A 27646-nucleotide genomic window follows, 5' to 3' on the forward strand; every position below is an offset into this window, starting at 1 on the left:
AATGCAAATCATTTAAAAGGCTTAAAAAAAATTCCTGACATGCCCTATGGAACCAGGCCAGTATAATTAATCAAACATGACAGTTCATGCACTCCAGATGATATGACCATATGTTCATGTACAGTATGCCCCTTGTGCATGTGTGTACACCTGTTTATGCCAGACCACAAGGGTCTTCATTTTAAAGTCAGCAGACCAGCAGAGCAACATTCGAAAACAGATTTGAACAGATTTGAAAATGAAAGATGCATATCTTAGCCTAAATTGGAATTTGCCAGTTTCTTCTTAATTTAACAGTTCAGACGTAAGAAGAGGATAAAGATCTGACGATATATATGAATAAATAAAGAGATATGAGGATTCATGCAGTGGCGCCTACCTTTGCTATCAGCATCTGCTGCTGAGCTTCGATCTGCTGCTGCTGTCGCATTGCCATCTCCTGCAGCTCTGACAGCGTTAACTCCACACGTGGATTCCCCACCTACACACACAAAGTATTATAGCTTTGCACACCAACAGGCTACACTTCATTTCTTCAAACAAATAAATGAACATAAAATGAGAACAGCCATCGTTAAATGGTGATAAAGGTAGTATTAAATTAGTAGTCAACAGACTGTATATAGACAATGCCGACAATATACTGTATGCAATGTAAATTAGCGAAGACAAATATTAGAAGATATAAATCAGGCCAAATTTTGGCCGCTTAATTGTTGTTACATTGGTTTATCATTGGATCATATCAAATTCAATCTATTTCATGTTAATTTTCAAGCAGACGATATTCAAAACAGCTGTTTTTTTTAAATACGTACATTTTATACTGGTTATACTAGTACTGTATGACTCCATCCTAGACAAGCTAAGCAGGTTCACCCAGTGGTGAACTTCTTAAAAGATCATATGTTAGGTTTTTTTGCATCTTCATACAAGACCAACAGACCACCATTGTCTATTTAAAACTAGTTAAGACCAGGTTGGAATTGAAACTGGTCCAAGCTGTGGCTGTGGCTTTGGGTGAAATAAACATCTGCAGTAAACAACCATTCAACAGGTACAAACAAAAAGCCTCATCTAGAAATCAACACAGAATCACGTGGAAATGCCTAGAGAGAGCGAACAGGATGCGTATAGTTACGCAATGTCCTCCAATTGTATGAAGACACCTATACACTCTATAACATTCACTCATATAAGCAGATACATACACACGACGCAAGTAAAAACAACCTGTGTATCCGAATATTCCTGAATTTCGTAAACAAATCTCAGATTGTTTTTCTGTGTGACACGTCAGTATGGCACACATTCAAAATAACTGAATCATTGGTTTCTCTCAATTCCCATAACTGGCTCACTGCACACGTGTTATACTTATAATGACTAAACCACATCTGACAGGCCCTAGTGAGTCAGAACGCTGCGAAAACCTCATTTTCATTCGAAGGGTACATTTATCTAAATGATCTCATTGAGGCATCACTGAGATTTTATACGAAAAGTCAATGTGGCAAGTCCATGTTAAAATTGGGGTTGGCCAGTTAAGATGGAATCGGCACTAGATATCCTCTGAGAGGTCTCTGTGCTGTCAGATAAAGCAGAAACTCGAAAGAATTGTTCTAGTCAATATAACCGCAATGAGGTCTATAATAACTGGAAAAAGCTTTCTGTTGATATTCTCATTTTATCCTAATGGCTGTTGACTGACAGACTAATGCAGGATGCTGTTGAAGTCAGTTATGAAATCAGATATTTTTGCTCATGGGTGCTCAGTTTTGCCAGCAATGAATTAAATGAATACGTGTTTTGACCATTTATGTACACAATAATGGCATTTTGGGGTCCTGAAAATGCAAACTTCTAAAAACAGATTTCAAAATGCAAATTGCAAGTATATGCACAGACACGTAGTGTTTCTTTACAATGTGGCATCGCCAACTACTGGACTGGCAAGTATAATACAGTGTTTTTAGAAGTTGTGGCCGTTCATGTACACAACAATGGCATTTTGGGGTCCTGAAAATGCAAACTTGCGAAAACAGGTTTCAAAGTGCAAGTTACAGATATATGCACTGCGGGATAGTGTTTCTTTACAAAGTGACATCGCCGACTACTGGACTGGCCTGCATAATACAGCATTTTTAGAAGTTTTGGCCATTCATTTACACAACAATGGCAATTTGGGGCCCTGAAAATGCAAACTTGTGGAAACAGGTTTCAAAGTGCAAATTGCAGGTATATGTGCAGACGCGTAGTGTTTCTTTATAAAGTGACATCGCTATCTACTGGACTGGAATGCATAATATAGCATTTTTAGAGCTTCAGTCATTTGTTTACACAGCAACAACATTTTGTTTTCCTGAAAATGCAAACTTGTGAAAACAGGTTTCAAAGTGCAAGTTACAGGTATATGCACAGGCTCTTCGTGTTTCTTTATAATGTAACTAATGCAGCTACTGGACTGGCATGCAAAATACAGCGTTTTTAGTAGTTTTGGCCATTTATTTACACAAAAATGGTGTTTGGGGGTCCTGAAAATGCAAACTTGTGAAAACAGGTTTCAAAGTGCAAGTTACAGGTATATGCACAGCGGCATGTTTCTTTACAAAGTGACATCACCAACTACTGGACTGGCGTACAAAATACAGCGTGTTTAGAATTTTGGGCATCTGTTTACACAGTAACAACATTTTGGGTCCTGAAAATGCAAATTTGTTAAAACGGGTTACAAAGTTATGCGCATGTGACATTGCCAACTACTGGATTGGTATGCATAATACAGCATAATTTTTAGAAGATTCGGCCATTCATTTACATAACAATGGCATTTTGGGGTCCTGAAAATGCAAATCTGTGAAAACAGGTTTCAAAGTGAAAATATGCACAGGCATATGCACAGGCATGTAGTGGTTTTTGCACTGTGACATCTTCAACTACTGGACTGGAATGCATAATAGAACATTTTGGCCGTTCATTTACTCAACAATGACATTTTGGGGTCCTGAAAATGCAAACTTGTAAAAACAGGTTTCAAAGTTAGAGGTATATGCGCCAGTGCATAGTATTTCTTTACAAAGTGTCATCACCATCTACTCTACTGGCATGCATAATAGAGCATTTTCAGAAGTTTTGGCAGTTCATTTACACAACAATGGTGTTTTGAGGTCCTGAAAATGCAAACTTGTGAAAACAGGTTTCAAAGTCCAAGTTACAGGTATATGCGCATGTGACATCGCCATCTACTGGACATGTTTAGAAGATTTGGCCATTCTTTAAACAACAATGCCATTTTGGCGTCCTTAAAATGTAAACTTGTGAAAATAGGTTACAAAGTGCAAGTTAGAGGTATATGCACCAGCGCATAGTGTTTTTTTACAAAGTGTTATCACCATCTACTCTACTGGCATGCATAATAGAGCATTTTTAGAAGTTTTGGCTGTTCATTTACTCAACAATGGCGTTTTGGGGTCCTAAAAATGCAAAGTTGTGAAAACAGGTTTCAAAGTAAAAATGACAGGTATATGCGCAGGCATGTAGTGTTTCTTTACAACGTGAGATCACCATCTACTGGACTGGCATACATAATACAGTTTTTTAGTCGTTTACTGGATCCATGTGAACTAGGAACATCATCGTAAGCAAAGCCTTAGATAGTTGTATTGTAAATATTTAAAATGATCATATAATTGATTTCAAGCAATTTACTGTCAATACAGATGCTGCATTCAACATGTTTTTTCACCGACAGGTATCCAAATTGGAAACTCTGGGCTTAAAGAAAGTTTAGAGTTTCACGTTAATAATGACTTTGTGGTGGTGTTCATGTGTGTTAAACTCACAAGTATAATCTTTCTGACATGACTTGAACACATCATACGGAAATCCTGGGAAAGCGCTACTGGGAAGGAAGCACTTAGCAAAGTGTCAGACAACACATGTCAGCCAACAATGTGTCATACATTATTTGTCTCCATTCATACATTACAGATAATTTACCATCAATAAAATCTCAATTTTACATGGGAAAATCTCAATTCTTTCAGGGAGTGCCATTCTTAGTAACCTTGGATGTTCACTCTGTGGAAGGATTCACCTAAAATGTGGCTCTAGCCACAGAAAATGAGGTCACCCCCAGGGCCGTTCTGGTGTTGGTGAGCACCTGGTGGCTCTGAGGGAACAGGCCCTTTTCAGAATGAGATCACACACAAAGTATTAAAAACACTCACCCATAGCATTACGAACCCACATGGTATAAAATGTGAGGAATGTTTTGAATATCTTAAAGCAGAATGAGTGAATTTGTGACTAAAGCATGCAGAATTATATTTCTTTACATTTATAGCCAATAGTGCCTACAGTGTTATTTACAGGAGACATAATTCTCTTTACCTCCCTTCTTTTCACCCTTTTTTCACATATGACATAGTCCATTAGGTCATTGCCTGCCCGCAGCCACTGCTATTCATATCTTGTCTGACAAATGAGCCGTAATTAGAGTACTTTTAGTTCTTCCTGTCACAAGAACAGTTCTCACAAATGCACTTTTTGAGGTTTGACATGGCAGCTACTGAAAAAAAATGTCAGTTTGCACCCAAATTTAATTCATCACACTTATTGTATCACAATTTTATAGAAAGGAGAACCTGCTTGATTCTCGAACACCTGCAAATGGATAGCTGACAAATAACATGTAGGGGAGAGAAAGATAATACGTTTTAGATTAAAAACTGAGCACAGTTTCTATCACATTACCATATACTCAGAGCCATATATTCTAAAGCTGTATTTGATTAAGAAAAGTGCTATAGATTTTATTTGAAAAAAAAAAAATTCTGTGACGAGTAACATGATTTAACGTCAAAGCAAATTTATCCAAGACTTATGTTTTATCCAATATTAGTGTACTTTCAATATAAAACATGCAATCTATAGCCCACAAATTACTAAATTAAAGCATTTTCCCCAGAATGCCAGCTGTAGGGTAATCATTAGTCAACTAATAGTGATAATCACCTCTGGTATTATAGATTAGCTACAGTTGAAAAAATAATGACAGTGGTGTCATCATGAATTTTCAAACCATTTTAAGTGTTGTGACTAGTCACAAGTTTTTTTTATTTATTTTATTTTCACCTTTTTGGAGCTTACATAAATGGTTAAAAGAATAAAAACCAACACAGCCTGTCCACTGAGATCACAAAAACTCCATGAATAATAATAATTATACCCATAAAAATGTTTAATGTAACTGCAGATGAACTACAGCGTTAGCCACAATCCCTGTTTGAAATGTCATGTCAACTGACAACATCCATACAGCTGTGATCTCTCAGCTCATATAACTAGACAACAAAGTAACCTGACCCAGCACTTGACACTTATCACAACTGGTCAATCCTTATCCTATTGATCAACAACAGCCTGAAAATTGGAGTAAACCGGTTCTGAGCTTCACAAATCAATGCAACACAGACCAACGCCAAAGGATCCACTTAAAACACGAAAGCTACAATTACCTGGTGAGAGTCCCAGGTTATCCTGCATGATCGGACCTTAATTTTGCTGCATTGTCCTTCAGCTGTGAATTCCTGCACTGTCTCGACGTGGTTCCACTCCATTTCTAACAGTCAGGTGCGCGTTTTCGCGTCTCTTATGAGAAAAGCATCGGCACTGTGTGGACGGATGCAGTGCAGCTGTAGTATCTGCGGTGCTGTGCTCGTTACGAGACCCCAGAGTCACACACACAGCCGCAATACCCTCTCCAAAAAGCAGGAGTGAAGTCATCCAGCACATTAGCGATGAGTCAGGCTGTCAACCCCACTCCGCACGACCGACTTTGCGTGTTTTTGTTTACTATACATAGTTCCAGTCTCGTGACTCTAATGAGTAATTACAGTACATTAAACACTAAAATGTTGAAAAGAAACGCGTGACCTTTGTAAAATGTTAACGTGAATGTGTGATGATGGAGACTGCGTAAGTTTTTTCCCCCCTCAGGCTCAGTTTTGACGTGCAAGCACTTCTCTCCCTCGTAATGTGTGTGCGCGTTTCTCCTGCCCGGAGAGTAGACTGCAGTAGTGATGTCCGATTCCTGAACGAATCATTCGTTGGAGTCGAATCTTTTTAAAGAGTCGGATAAACAGGTTCTAAAAAATGATTCAAGTTCAGTGCAAATGATTAATTTAAGAGTCAGAATAAATCATTCCCAGTTGTGAATAGTTAACGAGTCAGAAAAAAGGCTTGATAATTAAACATGATCGCTTTCATATGGGTTCGGTTCAGTGGCGTCACTCTGTGTATTACTTACAGAGAAATACCTCATTAATTTGTCAATAGGATTGATGTATACTGAATTTAAAATAATTTTCTAATAAATAATATGTAAGCAAACAAGTCGTGTATTTTCTATCAGCTGTTTAAAATCAGAACTACCGATGCCAGATTCACAAATGAATCACTCTTTTGATACAAACAAAAATGATTCGGTCAGTTTGAAATGTAAAGGGAAATATAAAGTGAGGTTTATACATAATCTGAAAGCTGAATAAAAAAGCTTTACATTAATGTATGATTTGTTAAATTAGTTTCAGGCGAGATACGAAAATCTGGAATCTGAGGGTGTAAAAAAAATCAAAATATTGAGAAATCCTCTAAAGTTGTCCAAATGAAGTTCTTACTAATTAAAAACTAAGTTTTGATATATTTACGGTAGGAAATTTACTAAATATCTTCATGGAACATGATCTTTATTTAATATCCTAATGATTTTTGGCATAAAAGTAAAATCGACCGTTTTGACACTGGTTTTGTGGTCCAGGGTCACATTTTATAAAACAGAAAGCAGAAAAGAGATGTGAAGATGGAGATTTACTTACAATCCATTGTAGAAAACAAAACTTAGAAATGTTTTCTATCGTTTGCCAACGACGAGCAGCTTGTGGACGACTCTGTGACCCAGGTAAAGACAGTTATATCCATTTAAACCAAAATAGTATTTCTAAAAGAGTATTAAAACATAAAAACAACCCCTGGAACGAGTTCTTCGATTTGGCATCTTGAAGGAGAATTCCGATTCATTTCAGCGAATCGTTTTGCTTAAATGGTTCGTTTCAGTCTGTAACCGAGGAAAAAAACAATGCTGTTTATGATTTCAGCGTGACATGTGTTTAAACTTTCTACGCCCAAAGAATTAAAGGGAATTTACAACAACAAAGCGAATCGGTTCAAATGAACCGGTTCAAAAATGACTCGTTCGCGAATCGGACATCACTACAGCACGCACACACAGACCCCTCCTCTCCCGGGAGCGCCGCTGTCAGACTGCCCGTGCTGCGCCACAGCTGCCCCGCACTCACTTACTCCCAGATGCGTGACAGTCTCCAGAGAATCTGCCATTTATGTTTGCAGCGCTGCGACACAACTTTACAGCATGCATGTGCTTTCAAATGCACCATGCATTACAGTGCACAAGAGAAGGCTGATGAAAGTGATGTTTAACAATGACAATTTCATTTAGAGAAAGGACCATGGTGTATTGATTATGCCATGGCACCATGTTACTCCCCTAAAGAAGTTTACTACTTAACCTCAAATAATACCATGGTATGCATGAAAGTAAAAAAGTCAATGACCATTATATATTGTCAGTTGCCATTATATATTAAAATTCTGTCAGATCTTTATAAGTAAGGAGTTAAAATGCACAATTTTAAATGCATGTCTTTCGGCAAGATGTGATGCTTATGTGGGCTAATCCATATTAGTATTCCAACAGCGATGAGCAATTGAACAAGACCGTTTTTGTGCCAGTTGGATGAGGTATCTTGCACAGAAATGGGCACAGTCAATAAGTGCTATAATAACGCTGAGCCAGCCATTTAGCTCCCTCTGCATTTTAATAGCTCCTCGTACTGACCACGGTCACTCATGACTGACCTTCATATGTCCATACGCTGAAAAACACAGCCAGTGCCACAGGGCAAAATCTGTGCTCTCAACTTCAGCGTACACACTGAACAATATGCATCAAACAGGCATGTGCTTTAGAGCAATGATTTGGTTCTGTGAAAAAAGAAACGTTCAGAGGCGAACAACTGGATCAGTAAATCGCAATCTGTAAACTGCAAGTGCATAATCACCAACGAACAAAGCATTTAGACACAGATTTCAGCAGTGGGACAGTTAGGGGCAATTAATGCACTGTGAATTGCTTTAAATAAAAGCTTAAATCAGTGGTTATCAACTGGCGGGTCATAACAAAAAAAAAATAACTGAAATTGATATTATTGATAAGGTCCAGGGTTATTTCTAAAACTAAAATAAACCACTTGAAATAAAAGAAACATTATCTGAAATAAAAGAAAATATTAAAAATATATATTTTAAATTATTTTAATAATTTTAATTTCATTATTTCCATTCATTTAGTTTAACTTATAGTACTAAAATAACTAATAATGAAATAGAATGAATAATGTAAAAAAAACGATAAATAAAATGTACAAAAATACAATAAAACACTTTGAACTTTAAAATGAAAACATAAAATGTAAACATAAAAACTAATTCAAAATTTTAATACATATACATGTAATACATTTAATACATGTTTTAATGTCTCTTTTGCTCACCAAGCCTGCATTTATTTGATCCGAAGTACAGCAAAAACAATATATAATTATACAAATATTTTTACTATTTAAAATATTATTATTTGCTACTCAAAAAACATTTATTATTATCATTATTATGTTGAAAATGGCTGAGTAGAATTTTTTTCAGGTTTCAGAAGAACTATATATATATATATATATATATATATATTATTATTATTATTATTATTTCAGAAAAAAAAATCTATTAAATGTATTGAATCTATTCAAAGAACACTGAAAAGTACAATTTGAAATATTGTTAATGATAATAATAATAATAATAATAATATTAATAATAATAAATGTTTCTTGAACAGCAAATCAGCATATTAAATTACATTTTAAAATATTTTCAAATAGAACACAGTATTTTTAAATAGTAAAAATATTTCAAAATTTTACTGTTTTTCCTGTACTTTGGATCAGAAGAGACTTCTTTAAAAAAACATTAAAAATATTGTAGTGTAAAACAATTTAAATATTTGATTTTAAGGCCGTTTTTGTTTAAAATGACAACTTTGGTTCTGATTTTGGTCACAACACGTTGTCTAATCTAACGGAAAACCAGCTAAGAATCACTTTATTTCATGACAAGTGCTAAATGATAATTAAAAGAATTCACAGTGCTGTCTTCAAATGCGATGACACTTTAATTCACAGCATTTGTTTTCTTTTCCTGCTGCATTTAGGCAGAAACACATTGCTCTTTCATGACTATGCAAAGCACCCTCAGGGACAACGTGCACAGATCTTTGGGAACTTTCAAGAGCTAAGCATTCATCTCTACGGACGAAGCATTTGCATTCTTGGAGAACTTCTAATCGCATTTTACGGTGAATTTTGATTATCTAATAAAGTTTTATCTGCCGGGTGCAGGAGGAGCAGTGCGACCGAAATGGTAACTCTATAAGCATCATCACAGGGAATGTTACAGGAGCATCTAGAGGCAGAAAAAGAGGCAGTGAAGGTCAATGATAGTGATATCAGAGTGGGACAAGGTCAGTGAGCTCAGAGACAAAGCTGCCAGGCGGACCAGGCCTGAAAACCAACAATGTGCCTGATGAAAGATCTCTTTATGCTCTTAGATAGCCAGACTTTTAACTAACAGCATAAAAGTCTGGTCCAGATTGCAGCTTATTCTGGCCAAGAATCACCCACTTAGTCTGACTTAAAGTGAAGACGCCAACCACAGTTTCTTTTGATTTTACATGCCACTCAAGGATGGGTTTACCTGAAACTAAATAGCATTAAATTCATTTTAATAATGCTGTGGTAAATAATGGTCTCAGCAAAAGTCTGTATAGATTTATATCTGATCAAAATAAAATCTAATTCTTTGCCTCAAAACAAACTCTGGATGCATAAAACAAGTACTTACTGTATTTTTATTTATTGTGCAATATATATCAGATAATTTAAACATATCATTTAAAGGATCATTTTTAACCATTTTTTTTAACTTTTTTTAATTGCTATAAACAAAAAAATGCACCAGTTTGTACAAAAATATTAAGCAGCACAACTGTTTTTGACATTGATAATAATAATAAAAAAAATATTTGTCATGGCTGCTAAACAATTACTTAACCCATCACAGAAATTAATTACATTTTAGAATACACTGCTGTTCAAAAGTTTGAGGTTTTTAATTAAGTTTTTGATTAAGTTTTTTTAAAGGCATCTCTTATGCTCATCAAGGCTGTGTTTATTTGAGTAAAAATACAGAAAAAAGAGTAATATTGTGAAATATTATTGCAATTTAAAATTAAAGTTTTCTTTTTTAATATACTTTAAAATAGAATTTATTTCTGTGATGCAAAGCTGAATTTTCAGCATCGTTGCTCCAGTCTTCAGTGGATCCTTCAGATCACATGATCCTTCAGAAATCATTCTGACATTCTGATTTATTATCAATGTTGGAAACAGCTGTGCTGCTTTAATTTTTTTTTTTTTCAATTTTTTTTTCAATTTTACTAAAAAGCTAAAAAGAATAGCATTTATTCAAAATATAAATATTTTCTAACAATGTAACTCAATAAAAAAAAAAAAAAAAAAAAAAAAACAATTTGTTGAGTCAACTTAAAATAATGACTATTGCTGACTTAAAATTTTAAACTTTTCAACTTGAAATGTTAAGATGTACTAAGTGACAACTTAGATATTCGAGTTGACTAAATTAAAAGCTGTGTTTGTTACCCGGCTGCATTAAAATCGTTTGAGTTGAATCAACTCAAATATCTAAATTGTCACTTAGTAAAACTTAACATTTCAAGTTGACTAAACTTTTTTTTTTGAGTTGACTGAATTTAAAATTTCAAGGCAGCAGGGTAACAAATTATTTTGTTAACTCACCAAATTCTTTTTTAAAGTCTTTACTATCACTTTTTAGCAATTTAACACAGTCTTGCTAAATAAAAGTATTCGTTTCTTTCAAAGAAAGAAAAAAAATCACTGACCCCTAACTTTAAATGGTAGTGTATATTGTTACAAAAGATTTAAGATTAAATACATGCTTTTGTTTTTAACATTTCATTCATTAAAGAATCCTGAAAAAAGTATCACAGGTTTTAAAAAAATAATAATAATATTAGAATGATTTCTGAAGGATAATGTGACACTGAAGACTGGAGTAATGATGCTAAAAATTTAGCTTTGCATCACAGGAATAAATTATATTTTTAAGTATATTAAAATAGAAAATCACTATTTTAAATTGAAATAATATTTCACAATATTACAGTTTTTTTCTGTATTTTTAATCAAATAAACGCAGCCTTGATGAGCAGAAAATACGTCTTTAAAAACATTAAAAATCTTACTGATCCCAAACTTTTGAATGGCAACTCATATTTTAAATTGTAATAATATAACAATATCACTGTTTTTACTGTATACATGGTCAAATTAATGAAGCCTTTAAAAATAATAATAAATGAAACCAAATCTAAACTTTTGATCTATCTGAGCTCTTTAAAAATAGACGCAGATGGGCAAACAACATATGCTGACACGTGGACATTCAATTAAACCATCCTGAATCAACTCTGATGAATTCTGACCCTGAGAGAAACACTAAAGATAATACATGACTGTCAAATGTACAATGTACACGGTCATTCTCAGCTGCTTGGCATGTAGCTAATATTTTGCCTTCTGGCCCTTTGACCTGGTTTAAAGTGGAGCACACTTGCAGACTCGCATATTACGCTGACAGTTTTAGAGTAAGAGTATACAATCAGGCCAGCGCAGAAGTTCAGAACTCCTGAAGTTTATTGGCCGGATGTAATTAAAATATCATCACACGATACGGCCTGAAAGAGAAGCCCCCGCTGCCGGGATTATCTCTAATAACAGCTGCATAATGGGACGCGAGGGACGCATATCGGGATGCCACAGTGATCGTGTCACTCATTTATAACATAACTGGGGATGCTGGGAAGGTCCCAGTGACCACCTGTTCAATAGCTGTGAGGACTTATGGGTTTATGATTACAGTCTTGTGGAATGTTAGTCAGTCTGGAGATCTGGAATATATACCTACAGACATCAGTTTCCTTTTTCTTAAAATACTGACATGGATACTGGTTGAGGAATGTAGATGTGCATTTCTGAGCTTGGAAAAAGAGAACACTACCTCTTTTTTTCTCCATGATCGGTATCAAAGACAGACATATGGAGTGGAATAGAAAGCGGACGGAAACTAGGCAGCGTTATGTAGTCGAGTGATCTTTCGGGAAACAGGGAAACCGGTGTATTCTGTTTCTCTAAAACTTCCTGTGTCCGCCACATGAACCAATCCGCTGCAAATGACTTTGGTGGGGGACTGGAGCTTATCAGCACATTGCACACAAGCTCCCTGCTGCGAAGCTTCTAACTTTCTAACTTCCAACTGGAGCGTAATTATGTGGCAACTACTGACAGAACTGATTCTTAAAAAGAACAGTTTGCCCCAAAATGTAAATTCTGTCATCATTTATGAAACTGTTACATACTTGTCAAACTTTCTTACTTACTTTGTAGAACTTATTTTTCTTACAATAAGAGTGTAGAGTCACAAGGGCCAGTCTGTCTTCAAAAAAAATTACATAAAAGCACCAAAAAAGTCTTTTGAAGAAATGTTGATTTTGTTAGCTAAAACTAAAAATTCTTTAAAATGCAACTAATTAGGAAAAAAGGAAAAATGTTGTAACTGAAATGAAATTTAATCTGAAGTACTAAAATTACTAGAACTAAAACAGCAAAAAAAAAAAAAAAAAATCAAATTAAATAGATAGATATTTAAAAATAAAAATGATAAAGGAACATCAAAATTAATAAAATTAATTTTACAAAGTAAGAAAGTAATTTTAATTAAATTACTGACATTTTAAGAAAACTTATAAATGTAAAGAAATTTAAAAATATTAATACAAATTATTGTAGTATATAAAATAAAATATATAAAATATACACAATAATATAATATAAAATAATACAAATAAAAAGATAAAAAGAGTAGTGCATACTAACTTTGTAATGAGCAATTTAAATGAATATATAAAAAGAAAAGTTAGTTCAGAATATAAATACAAATTATAGCAGTACATAAAATAATAATAAAATATATAAATAGCAAAATATGAAATAAATGTTTTGAAGTAAATTGTAGCAGTGCATAAAATAATAAAATATAAAATAATAAGACAATATATCAATAATATAAAATAATAATAGAATAATCTTAGTCTAATTTTCTCATAGACGACTCAGTATTGCATACTAATATTGTAATGAGTATTTTAAATTAAAATGAAATACAAAAAATAATATCAAATTAAAAAATCGTAGTCTAATTTTTTTCATAGATGACTCAGTATTGCATACTAATTTTGTAACGAGTAATGCAAATTGAAATGAAAATATAAAAAGAAAAGTTAATTCAAAATAGTAATACAAATTCTGGTAGTACAAAAAAATATATAAAACAATAAAATATTAAATAATAAGATAATATATAAATAATATAAAATAATACAACAATTTTACTCTAATTTTGTAATGAGCTGTGTAAAGGGAAAGAGTCTATTACAGTATGTACAGAAATACATAACTGTAAGTTATCTGCACTTTCAATATCAAGGACAATATGACAACAGATAATACATCTAAAATTTATAAAGTTGTTATGTGCACAGGCCCAAAGTTAATTTAATTAAAGCTCAAATTAAGGAAAAGTGGGTCAGAGAAGGCAATGAAAACACAAAAATAACCAACAGATAAAAGCTTTTTCTAATCTTTCACTGTAGTAAAAGGAAAAACAAACCCAGATTTACATTTTAAAAAACTGCTTTACGGCTTGACACATTTACACTACACACAAACTACACACATTTATTGCAAGAAAAGTAGAGCGTTGCTCGTTTAAGTGCTGAACTTGCGTTTTGGTTACACAGTTTCACCGTAATTACGTGAAGCCTCAGTGAGCAGCCCTCATTACGAGTCTTAAACAGTCCAGAAGGAAAGTGTGACTGAGAACAGCGTGAATGTGAACGTACCCCATTCTCGCAGGGCTTGTCTAAGTTCCCCTTGCTCTTCCTGTCGGCCTGCTCTGAAGTCTGACTTCCTGCTGGAAATAAAACAAGATTACATCATCACTCCTGCACTCCAATAACCCAGCTGTGGGTTTCTACTAGACAAAGGGCCATTTTTATATTGACAAAACATAAAATAAAACAACAACAATTACACATACGGCTGTTAAAGAAAGGAAGGAAAAGGGTACCTTTGAATCTAATGAGCATATGATCCAGCAGTGGGATTTTGACTGGCATATTTACCCTGATTACTCTGTGCCGAGACAGTGGGCTGTTTAGCAACGTTTACCAACCTCCAGTCATTTCTCTTTTGTGAGCCTTTGTTTCACCAGCACACTCAACTGTGCCATCTATAAATAAGCAGCTTAATTCTGTAAATCCAGGGCTGTGTTATTATGTGTAATCCTGTCAGAGGCTCTGGAAATACCTAGACCTTCATGGACCGCGCCGCCTCTGATAGGCCTGTACACAATCCCACTGACCGCCCTCTGCTCTCACAGACTAATTTACAATGTAGTGATACGATGAACCAGAATCGTACATTTCAGAGCTGCTTTCCATGCAAAAATGTACTGCCACAATGTCATGGTGTTACTGTGAGGCAGCTAAGGTTTTGAGTGGCTTTCATGCATTGTTATGCAGTTGTGAAAAATAAAATAAAATAAAACAAAGTGAAATAAAACTACAGGATCAGTAAGATTTTTATTTTTATTTTTTTAAAGGATTTTCTCATGCTCATCAAGACTGCATTTACTTGATCAAAAGTACAGAAAAAAGCAATATTGTGAAATATTTGTACAGTTTGTACAATTGTTTTCTATTTTAATGTTTTAAAATGTAATTTATTCTTGTGATGCAAAGCTGAATTTTCATCAGCCATTACTCCAGTCTTTAGTGTCACATTATCCTTCTGAAATAATTTTAATATGCTGATTTATTACTTTTATTATCAATGTTGGAAACTGTTGTGCTGCTAAACATTTTGATAATATTTTGGAACCTGTGATTCTTTTTTCAGGATTCTTTGATGAATAAAAAGTTTAAAAGAACAGCATTTATTCAAACGACAAATCCTTTCTAAGTCTTTGCTAGTACTTTTTAGCAATTTAAAACGTCCTTGGTGAATAAAAGTATTAATTTCTTTCCAAAAAATAAAAAATATAAAATTACTGAGCACAAACTTTTAAATGGTAGGTTTATATTGTTACAAAAGATTTCTATTTTAAATAAATGATGTTCTTTTTAAAAAACAAAACAAAATATTAAGCAGCATAACTGTTTTCGGCCATAAAATTTATATATATATATTTGCTTTTACTTTAGTTTAACTTCTTGTACTACGATTACTAACTCAAAGTGAAATAAAAAAAACTCTATTTATACATAGAAATGATATGGACATATATTAAAGTAAAATGTAAAAAAAATACTAAAAAATGACAAAAACAATACATTACTTACAAGCTAAATGAAAACAGAAAATACAAAAATAAAAACTGATTTAAAATATTAATAAAAACTATACTAGGTACTAACATTTTACAGATGTACTATAAAATAGTAAAACATTTTTATTAAATATTTGATTCTATTTTGCAGTATAACGGCACAAAATAGTACAAAATATTTATTTTGTTTAATATTTTATTTGACAACAATAAAACAAAATAAAATTTTAAATAGGCCAAAAATAGTGGGACTGTAGCCTATAAAACTTGAAAGAGTTTTCTTTCTTGTATATTTCAGTTTGAAAAAACTGATTTAAAAAAGCCCTAAAAGCATGGTTTGCACTCAAAAAGAGCAAAAAGTCATTTTTTCAGCATTTTAAAGAAAATTATTTTAATTTTCTGTGCAGATGCTTTCCCCTGCAAAACTACTCTTACCATGCATTTATTATTTTCTAAATAGCATTTTAAGGAATTTGGAAAAATGTTTTAATATAACAATATATTTTCCACAAAAAAGCAAAATATCCTTTAAATTGTAATGTTAGGTTTTGTTTTTATTTTTTATTAATATTGTGCAGCCCTAGTTCAAATCACTAACCCTATATATGAGCAATATTAATAGCAATGCATCCCCTCATATTAAACTAAAAAGCTAATAAAACTAATAAAACTCAAAGTCTGTATTTGTCTGCAGAGGTCAGACAGGCATCACTGCTCCTCGTCTCCTCTAGTCTGCTGGAGCTGTGGTCTGTCTCAGGTGCAAATATGAGCACAAGAAGGCGGGAGACCAATTACACACAAAGAGGATTAGTTACGTAACTGCAGATAACTGCAGAGGAAAAACTCTGCAAAGCCCAATGCTGACAGGACTCTCACTTTAAAGAGCTGAAAGAATCAAAGTCTGAACACTAGATTGCTAGATTTCAACACTAGAAAGCTATTAATCATTAACCTAAAATGGCTTATAGTTAATAGGCAATAACTTTTATTGAATCAGTTCAAATGAACGATTCTTTGAGCAAATGAACAGTGATTCAGTCCTTTTAAAAATTGCTTGGTAAACTACAGATTAGCAAGTTAACAAGTGGTTCTGAAGGTAAATCTTACACTACGTCCAACCAGTACGATTTTTTTTAAAAGAAATGAAAATGAAAATTCAGTCAGTAATTACTCACCCTCAAGACTTTCGTTTATCTTCAGAACACAAATTAAGATATTTTCGATGAAATCCGAGAGCTTTCTGACCCTGCATAGACAGCAACACAACTGACATGTTCAAGGCCCACAAAGGTAGTAAGGACATCCTTAAAATAGTCCATGTGACATCAGTGGTTCAACCTTAATTTTATGAAGACGTAGGAATACTTTTTGTACATAAAGAAAATGCAGAAAGAAAATCATTTTCATTGAGCATGCTATGGGTCAGAAATCTCTCTGACTTCATCAAAAATATCTTAATTTGTGCTCCAAAGATGAACAAAAGTCTTACAAGTTTGGAACAACATGAGGGTGAGTAATGACATTTTTGAGTGAACTACCCCTTTAATTTAATGAAAAGTGACATTTATAATGTTACAAAAGATTTATATTTCAAATAAAAGCCATTCTTTTGAACTTTATGTTCACCAAAGAATCCTGAAAACACAAAATTTTACACAGCACAACTGTTTTCAGCACTGAATGATTTTTGAAGGATCATGTTGCACCAAAGACTGCTGAAAATTCAGCTTTTAAATTGCATTTTACAATATACTAAAATAGAAAACATTTATTTTTAATTGTAATAATATTTACATAACTGTATATTTTATATAACAAATGAAGCCTTGGTGAGCAAAAGAGACATTCAAAAACATTAAAAAATTACCAACCACAACATTGTGAAATGTAGTTAAACACAACAGAAGGGCTGCCCCCTAGTAGTTGCCGAGAAGAAGCTTGGTCAACCAAAATTTTATTAGTCGCTTAGTCACAGAAAAAAAAAATCCACAGAAAGTGGTGAAGTCACGCAGTCCATGACAGACAGATCATTAACTTCTGGTCTGTGTGGTAATGCAGTACATTTGAGGTCATTCATCATGGCTTTTCATCTGAAATATGTAAGTAGTAGCAACTTGGCATACTCAATCTAATGTTAACCTAGAAAAATGTGCGCTATTCAAGTGTCTGTGCGGAGTGTGGAAGCTGAACACTAGTGCGTTCCCTGTGTGACAGATGGAGGCGCCGGTGTGGCCACTTGCTGTTTAAATACTCCATCATTTTTGGTCATACAAATAAGAGTAATACATCTTTCGAATCTGTAAAGACTGTACATTTATTTGTGTGCACTCAGAGTAACAACAAAATGTTGCGCTTTTGTGAAATAAAGCAAACAGGATGCACTTTCTGCCGTCTCGGTCTCTACGAACTTGAGCGCGAAACTGCGAAACTCCATGTATACTTGCCGTACAGACATGGAAAATACATGCAGAGTGAAACTTTTAAATGAACCAATTCAAATAGAAAACAAATATTCTCAGATTATGTAATCCATATGAAACATACAGGCGCATCACTACTGCGGAGATGACGAGTTATCGTCACTTACTTCATCTCTTAAGCCGAAAACAAAGAAAACATTAGTTTACCAATAAATTATATTTTCCTGACACATTCATAATTATTATGTGCTGTGGCAAGCTTTTTTTGCGTGCGCTTGAGCACTTATTAGGCTATGTAGGCAATTAAAGGCTCATTATTATGATTTATATGGTTTACTAATAAACATGCGACTAATAGTCGACTATACACAACAGTACAAAAAAAGAAACCATGCAATTGACAAAATACCCGTAGTCATGGACAATCTTGAGTCACTTTAACCCACCTTGAGAAACGTTTGCGATGGGAGACTCCTCGTGCCGCAGGTAGAACTTCACTTCCTGTCTCCTCTGACCCCATTTCTGTAGATGCTCGAACATCAGCTGATCAAAAGGAATCGCTCTTTCTGCAAATAAGAACACAGACGCTCTTTGTTACAGTCTGGCTATAAAACCCTGCATTGGATGTCAATGTCAAAACTGTTACAATACTTCTCTATTTTAATCAAATCCACATAGTAAGAAAATGTCCTTTCTATTACACAATAGCCCCGTAGCAAAACACGATGGCACGTCCAGATGAAAAAGGTCCGGGTATCCTTGCTGAAGGCTATCTTTACTGTCTTTGACAGTGCGGGCCGCGTGCCATGTGTGGGACACTAGAATAACAGGCCCACAGGAGCCATGTAAACAAACCTAGAGGCTGCGGCCCAAGCCCTGAGACCCACATACTGCCACCCACTGTCTAGGACAGACTCTGACAAGGATGTCATTGTTATGTGATGGACAGTGTTGCTTTCTCTGTGGGATCTGGTCCATGAATGCTTTCATTCAGTGGTATTTAGTGATGTAAAAGAGCTATACATTTGTATCTGTCAGCCATATTGAGCAAAGCATGTAGAAATCTGATTGTCATGTATATATGGCATGTGTCTGTATCCAGTGATGTTCAAAAGAGTTGAAAACAGTGGTGATTCATGAGACTAGACAGACTAGACTAGAAAGCACTATATAATTTTACATTACTGTGTAATATGTTGAATCAACACTAGTCTCAGACTCAGTCGGCTCATCGCCATGAACCATACAGGGCAATGTTGTTATTGTTATCTAAAATTAAACTATTAAACACTGTTTGAAAGAAAAGCTGACTTATTGAAAGAAAGAGGAAATAAAATTAAATCTAAATATTAGATGAAAAACTTAACCCAACCTAAAAAAAACTTTTAGAAATTAGTTTTGCTTTGGAAACTAACTGAAATAAATTAGTAAAGTACTAAAGAGACTAAATCGTGGGCATTAAATTACTAAAACTTAAACTGATTAAAATTATTAAATAAAGTCATTATTTTAGTTTTCTTTATGCACAAAAAAAGAAGCTTGTAGCTTCATAAAATTACAGTTGAACCACTGATGTCTCATGGACTATTTTAATAATGTCCTTACTACCTTTCTGGGCCTTGAATTTGTCAGTTGTGTTGCTGTCTATGCAGGGTAAAAAATCTCTTGGATTCCATCAAAACTATCTTAATTTGTATTTCGAAGATGAACAAAGGTCTTACGGGTTTGGAACAACTTGATGGTGAGTAAATAGTAGGGAACTAGTTACTGGATAGTTAATACAGCAAAAAAATTGTTGAAAAATGTGCAGACACTGCATCCACATTTGCATTCTATTCATCCTAAATTTTATGCACGATTAAACTAAGTTTCAAAAGTGCCCAAACTGTATAGCAATTCCTGCGGATTCATGCATACTCTTTTAGCTAATATCTCCCACAATGCAAACAGTTCTCTTTCGGCTTTTTCAGTTAAAATAAATGTATTTTAATGTACTTCATTTAGCCAGATGCTAACACTTGCAAACTAGCACAAACAGTAAATGACAAGGGACTCGTTCAGAAAACTGTTTTCCACATTAGTAAAGTGGTTCTTAGACAAAATAAGATAAAAAGTGGACCAGATTTATGCCAACTGTCAAAAGTCTGGCTCTGCAAGAATAAGTCAACCATATAGCTAAAACTGAAAACTTTAAATTTGTTTAAATGCAATCAAAGCCACATAGACTATTTATATTTTTATTTTTTTATGATTTTTTTCCAGATTCTGTTTTAATTTTTCTGGATTCCGTTTTTTTCTGTTTAAATTTTTTTAGACTCTGTTTTAATGGATCATTTGAAAAATATTTTAAAATGCATGTCTAATTAATTGATATCATAAAACAATTTATTAAAAGATAACAAAAATGTCATTTTTAAGGTCTCATGAAATTTTAACCAAATTGTGTATTTTCTAGATTCCATTGCAATGATTTCATTGAATTTTAATGACCAAAAGCATGTCAAAATTAATTATTATTTTTTCATAAATACTGTGTTGTGTATTTACATTTTGTCTGGTAAATAAATTCTGGTAAATCAACATTCCTTACAAATAATGTTTTAATAATTGTATTAGTAGCAGTGGTACTATCATTACATCAAGTAAAAAATTTCTGTCACAGTTTCTTCAAGTTAAACTGAACTTTTATTTTGACGGGTTGTTGCAAAGATCTGTAAGCTTTCGTTTGCGCATGATATGACAATAGTTTTTCTCAAAAGAAATTTCAAAATCCTCTCAGAGCACATTTAGAGATTGTTATGTGTTATGTTTATGTATTCATATATTGAAGCTGTAGATGTTGAAAATACCACCAGTATCATGGGCGTTTCTGTCTGTGTAGTAACGAAACCGCGCGTCTGTGCCATTCATTCACACAGAGATGTGCACAACATGCAGGATTCATATTTAACTAGTATTTTTGCATCTTAATACTCAAAGACACCAGTCCATATCATGTTTTGATTTAAATGTACTAGTCTTGATTTATTCATCCAAAACTTGGCAAATTCCGTGACATTCCGTGACACTGCTACTGAAGAAACACTTACTATTATTAAAGCTTAGTCTTTCTGTGGAAACACTAATGCATTTTTATTTCATGTATTCTTCGATCAATAAAAAGTTCAAAAGAAATGCATTTATTTGAAATATAAATCTTTTGTAGCTTTACTGTCATTTTTTGGATCAGTGTAGTGCATCCTAGCTGAATAAAACTATTGATTTCTTTGAAAAGCATCTTAATGACCCCAAACTTCTGAACGATAATGTACAGTATGTGCCGATATACTCGTACCTTTCCCTCTCCAGACCTCAGCGAGGTGGCAGCCGCTCTCCCCAGCCTCCTTACAGAATTCCACCACATCCTTACAGAGCGTCTCCGGGGTAATGGGCACCTCAGTCAGCAACTGTTGATTATCACTCAGGAACACGGTCAGAATCATCTGTAAAGAGAAAAGAATAACATCTTTGTTTGAGTGAACTTCCATCCTCTCATTTTTGACTGTGTGGGTTTCTCCTTAATCACTCTTGCCTTGTCATAGTTCCCGAACTGTTTACGTTCATTTTCCCAGTGGTTTGCACCACAGCCATCTCATCAAGTGAGTGCCAATTGCAAAGACAGATGAGAGCTAAATAAAAGACATTCAAAGGTTGAGCTGAAATCAGGGGAATTGCATGTTTATTCTACACACTGCCAAGAAAAAGTAATAGTTATGCCTGATCTATTATCTCCCACGTACCAAAGCATATTGGCAAGGACTTTAACCACACACAAAATGGAAAATATCTAAGGTTTATAGGAGATTTACGAAAGAAACGTCTGCGTCATACACATACGTCAATCTGAAAGTTATTTTATCTAGGCATTAGATGATACTTCATCATTCAGGGGTTTCTTTCAAAGAGTATTAAACTAACAGTCAGGAAAAGTGAATCAAGAATTGCCCATATATCTTATAAGAAACATTAATGAATAACAAGACAAATAAAACTTTAAATTCTTGGTCAAATTAATAAAATAAAATATAATTTACAAATCAAGAGAAAGCCTAGCCTGACCCTGGTGAAAAAAACAGCATATGCTGGTAGGTATGTTTTGATGCTGGTTTATGCTGGTCCTTTGCTGGTTCATGCTAGTCCTTGACCAGCAACATGACCAGCAAAAACCAGCAAAGGACCAGCTTAAACCAGCATCAAAACCTACCTAACCAGCATTCCAGCATCAAAACATACCTACCAGCATATGCTGTTTTTTTCACCAGGGTTGTTAACATAATTAACAAGACACTAGGATGTTACTAGCATGATTAGCAAGTTACTAGCAGTTGTTAACATGATTAGCAAGATACTACCTATACTATGTTGTTAGCATGTTTCTAACATAATTAGTATGTAGTAGCATGTTGCTAGCATGATTAACAAGTTACTAGAATGTTGTTAACATAATTATCAAGTTACTAGCATGATTAGCAAGATACTAACATGTTGCTAGCATAATTAATATGTTATTAGCATGTTGCTAGCATGATTAGCATGTTAACAGCATGATGCTAACACGATTAGCAAGTTACTACTTACTAAGTTACACTAGCTAGAACACTAGTTATTGTCATGTTATTGTTCTTTTGATTTTGATTGCTTCCATTGTCCTTTTTTGTAAGTCGCTTTGGATAAAAGTGTCTGCTAAATGTCTAAATGTAAATGTAAATGTACTAGCATAGCATGATTAACATGTTTCTAGCTAAACCAGCTAAAACCAGTTAATTCAGTAAAAACCAGCTAAAACCACCCTAGGTTGGATGTCTAGTCTTAGCTGGTTTAAGATAAAAATAGCTCATTTAATCTTGGCTAGTCTTTTAGCAGGTCTCCCAGCTTGGCCAGCTAAAACCAGCCTGACCAGCTTAAAGTGGCAAAACCACTATAAACCACTTTAAAACCAGCCTGGGTTTTTTAAGTAGGGGGTTGTTAGCTTTGCTATAGCAATAAACAGCTTAGATGCACCATATCTCTTTGTGTAAAAGTTTTCACTCCGTCAATGAAAGTCTATGGGATTTTAGGTGGATTTGACAGTCTGGTTTTCGAAAACCATATGCCAGATCAGTTAGAAAAGATATAGCAACTAACTTCAGATCAGTCTGAAGGTCTGACCCGAGTTTGGTGGTTGTAGCTTTAAAGCTCTAGGACTAAGTTTTGGAAGAAGAAGGAGCAGTTTATACAGCAGATCAGCAGATTGGCTTTCTCATGTAAACTTAAAAAAAAACTTTAAATGTAAAATATTTACATAAATTTGTAATTTTGGATAAACACTGGAGTACAGCAAGAATGACTGTAACAAACAAATCTGTATAGGTATACCAGGCATTTGGAAAATGCATGTATTTTATTACAGCAGTCACCAATAAAATGTAAACACACTGATGTATCCTTCACTCCGCTTCACTTCACTTAAAAATTTAAATACTGTACATCTTACAAATCCATCTGAATTCAATTCCCACCCGGGGCAAGCTTTACTCCTAAAGTGTAACACAATCCCTCCAAACAAGCAAGCAGCAGATTGAAAGAGAAATTCTGTGAGGGTTGGATTACAGGGCAGAGCTATAATAATCTGATTAGGAGGGGGTGCAAACATGCGAGCGTGTGGCTACAGAGAGCTAAGGAAACCGTCTCGCTGGCTGAAGCCAAACAAATCCAGAAAGGGAAATGCTGCTGTGATCTGTGAAGACAGCGGATAATCCCGACCTGGACAGCTGCCTGGAATTTTATTGTCACGAGGTTTCATATGAAAATAGCACAGGGCCAAAAAAAAAAAAAAAAGTCAAATCATGCTAACACTCCATCTCAACAACTCAATTACTGGACCAAAGCCAACACTAAAGACAAACATTCTAAAAACAATTATAATCTTAGTTATTTCAGCATTTACTAATGTATTATTAAAATCACTATTGTGTTTGTTAACATTAGTTAATGCACTGTGAACTAACATGAATAAACAATGAACAACTGTATTTTTATTAGCGTTAACAGAGATTTATAAATAGAGTAATAAATGTATTGTTTAATGTTTGTTCATGTTAATACATAACCAATGTCAACAAATGTATTGTAAACCCATATTCTGAAGAATATTTTAGTCCATACAATGAAAGTCAAGGGGATCTAAAACTACACTGAACGGTTTTGATTGTAGACCAAAAAAAAAAACACTAAGACATTTCTCAAAATATCTTCTGTGTTCCAAAGAAAAACAGTGGAAATGGGAATTACATGAGGGTTCATTTAATAAAGTCAGAATTTTTAATTTCTTGGTGAACTGTCCCTTTAAATAATGAAAAAGTAGATTGACAGGTAACGCTTTACATTCATTAGTTAACTACATTAGTTAATGTCAGTTAACAGTTAACTGTCAGTTGTGAATTTTAACTTGAACCAATCAGTTTTGAAAATCAAAAGTGTATCTGTTAACATTAATGCATTTTTATCAACTAACATTAAAAAAGATGAATACATGCTATAAAAATCATAATGTTCTTCGTTGGTTCATGTCATCTTGTATATTAACTATTGTTTACAAATGAAACCTCATTGTAAAGTACTACTGACTGACAGTCTATAAATCCATGTAAACACTGAAATGTAACATCAAAAAAAAAAAGTTTATCCCCCAATTTGCATTAAAAACCCACCAGAAATGATGTGCTTAAAATGGAAATAGGCAGTATACCCCATAATCCTCTTTTTCCCCAAACATCTTTTAATGAAATAAAGATCCAGATTCTATTAAAATAAAAAAGAAAATTTGCCGCTCAATTTGCAGAGAAATTATGTACTTATAATGGAAAGAGGAAATATACCCCAAAATCATCTTACACTTCCATTTTGAGTGGATTTCTGACAAAATATTTTTTGTTTGTTCATGTTATCGTGTATATTAAGTAATATTCACAAATGAAACTGACACAAATGTTACCGACTGACAGTCTATGAATCCTGAGAAACAAAATAAAAATGTAGTGTCACCTTTTACTGAATGAAAGTTCCAGATTCTATTAAAAAATAATAATAATAAATTCAACTCGTCCCTCAATTTTCATAAACAAACAAACAAATAAATTAAGTACTTATAATTGAAAGAGAAAACATGTGACTCTGGACCTCAAAACCAGTCATTATAGTCAATGTAAAAAATGAGATTTATACATTATCTGAAAGCTGAATAAATAAGAATAAATAAGCTTTCCATTGATGTATGGTTTGTTAGGATAGGACAATATTTGGCTGAGACACAACTATTTGAAAATCTGGAATCTGAGGGTGCAAAACAAATCTAAATATTGAGAAAATCACCTTTAAAGTTGTCCAAATTAAATTCTTAGCAATGCATATTACTAATCAAAAATTAAGCTTTAATATATTTACGGTAGGAAATGTACAAAATACCTTCATGGAAAATGATCTTTACTTAACATCCTAATGATTTTTGGCATAAAAGAAAAATAATTTTGACCCATACAGACTATTGTTGGCTATTGCTACAAATATATCCGTGCTACTTATGACTGGTTTTGTGATCAAGGGTCACATACATTCAATAATCCTCTTAGACTTCCATTTTAAGTGGATTTCTGTCAACACATTGAGAGCAGAGAATTATTTTCTCCTAATCAACAGCAGTACAACTTTTCTAAACTACAAACACTTACATGCAACAACAAGCCTATCCCAGCATGCCACAAACATCCGCGTGAAATAGCACCCTTTGATTTAACATATCCGCGATCCATTCCAACTATAGCAAGACTCCATTTAACACTCTTCACTTACACATGCACTTAAAAACAAACGTCAATCTTCTGAAATCCACCATGCCCCAGACACGTCCCTCCTATTTTAAGCCATTCACAAGTGTTTAAACTCTATCCTCAGCGTCTCCTCGTCTGCCCCTATCTCGCTTCTCCTAAGCCCCCCGGACATTCACCTTAGTCGCCCCGTGTGGCACCTTGAGCTTCCGGTCTTCCTTCAGCTGTGCCCGTGCTCTCTTCTGCAGCCAGGGCCTGGCCTTGGAGGCGCTGACCAGGCTGCGTAGCACCATATTGATGAACCTCCTCATGGAGCTCTGAGGCTGGGGTTGATGGATTGGAGGAGCCGGGCAGTCCAGGCGCTGGGGAGCTGCCTGCTGCCACTGGAGTGTGTCTGTCTCTCTCTCTCTCTGGGTGCCTGACTGTCTGTCTGATGAGTGTGTGTGAGTCTAGATACTATAGAGTGGTCAAGGAAAGGGAGGGTGGGAGGGGGTTTAGGGGCATTTTGGGAGGGGAGGGGGGCTTGTGAGGGTGCGTGAGCTCTCTTTTCCAAACTGCATTCCCTCTAGGAGCAAGCAGAGGTGCCAGGGGAAGATAAGAAGTATCTGATGACAATACACAGACGCTCCTGTGACATGTCACTGATAGAGCAGACCACGTCACGCTCACTCAGACTGAAACACACACACTTCTGTGAAGTGAAGTCACGTTCATGCCACTTACGTTATCAGGTGAAGTGTGCGGTACGGATGCACTTGATGTACACATCAACTTATAACATGCCGATCATCCATTCAGATTAAATACAAACTAACTTTTTACCTTTTTTGGTAAAGGTCCTAAGTGGTTGCTAAGGCATTGCAAAGCTGTTGCTAGGGTGGTATAGGTGGTTGCCAGAGCTTTTTCTAGACAGTTTCAAACATGTTCTGGATGGTTGCCAAGGCATTGCTAAGCGGCTGCTAGGGTTTTGTACTGTAGATATTTCCAGAGTGTTGCTAAATGGCTGTAAAGGTAATCTGGGTGGTTGCCAAGGCATTGCTAAGTGGTTACTAAAGTGTTCTGGATGGTTGCCAAGCAGTTGCTAGGGTGTTCTAGGTGGTTGCCAGGGTATCACTATGCAACTGCTAGGGTAATACACTGTAGATGTTTACAGAGTGTTGCTAAATAGTTGTAAAGGTAATTTGGGTGGTTGCCAAGGCATTGCTAAGTGGTTGCTAAAGTGTTCCGTATGGTTGCCAAGCAGTTGATTGGTGTTCTAGGTGGTTACCAGGGCTTTGCTATGCAGTTGCTAGAGTAATCTACTGTAGATGTTCACAGAGCATTGCTAAACAGTTTCAAAGGAGTTCTGGGTGGTTGCCAAGTCATTACTAAGTGGTTACTAAAGTTTTCTGGACAGTTGTCAAGCAGTTGCTAGGGTGTTCTAGGTGGTTGCCAGGGTATCACTATGCAACTGCTAGGGTAATCTACTGTAGATGTTTACAGAGTGTTGCTAAACTGTTACAAAGGTGTTCTGGTTGGTTGCCAAGTCATTGCTAGGTGGTTACCAAAGTGTTCTGGTTGGTTGCCAAACAGTTTCTAGAGTGTTATAGGTAGTTGCCAGGGCTTTGCTAGAGTAATCTACTGTAGATGTTTACAGAGCATTGCTAAACAGTTGCGAAGGTGTTCTGGGTGGTTGCCAAGGCATTTCTAAACCTTGCTAAAGTGCTC

At 34.6% G+C, this 27646-nt stretch overlaps 1 protein-coding gene across 10 annotated transcripts in view; it reads right to left on the bottom strand.

Moving 5' to 3' along the window:
- The window catches only part of ppp1r13ba (protein phosphatase 1, regulatory subunit 13Ba), a 50217-nt gene that overhangs the window by 11673 nt on the left and 10898 nt on the right, over positions 1-27646 (bottom strand). For 3 of the 10 annotated variants that reach the window (XM_051133557.1, XM_051133554.1, XM_051133552.1), the window contains exons 1-5: positions 26119-26362; positions 21433-21580; positions 18545-18664; positions 14192-14262; positions 380-481 (exon numbers count right to left, since the gene is read on the bottom strand). In XM_051133557.1, coding sequence (XP_050989514.1) covers positions 380-481; positions 14192-14262; positions 18545-18664; positions 21433-21580; positions 26119-26250 — 573 coding nt within the window. In that variant the 5' untranslated portion in view covers positions 26251-26362. Of the gene's footprint in view, positions 1-379; positions 482-5519; positions 6056-6878; positions 7119-14191; positions 14263-14418; positions 14543-18544; positions 18665-21432; positions 21581-25843; positions 25951-26118; positions 26363-27646 lie in introns of those variants that run through there. The other 7 variants (XM_051133553.1, XM_051133555.1, XM_051133556.1 and 4 more) reach the window with 7 other exon arrangements.

The sequence above is a fragment of the Labeo rohita genome, chromosome 17 (assembly GCF_022985175.1).
Source record: "Labeo rohita strain BAU-BD-2019 chromosome 17, IGBB_LRoh.1.0, whole genome shotgun sequence".
Taxonomy (NCBI): Eukaryota; Metazoa; Chordata; class Actinopteri; order Cypriniformes; family Cyprinidae; genus Labeo; species Labeo rohita.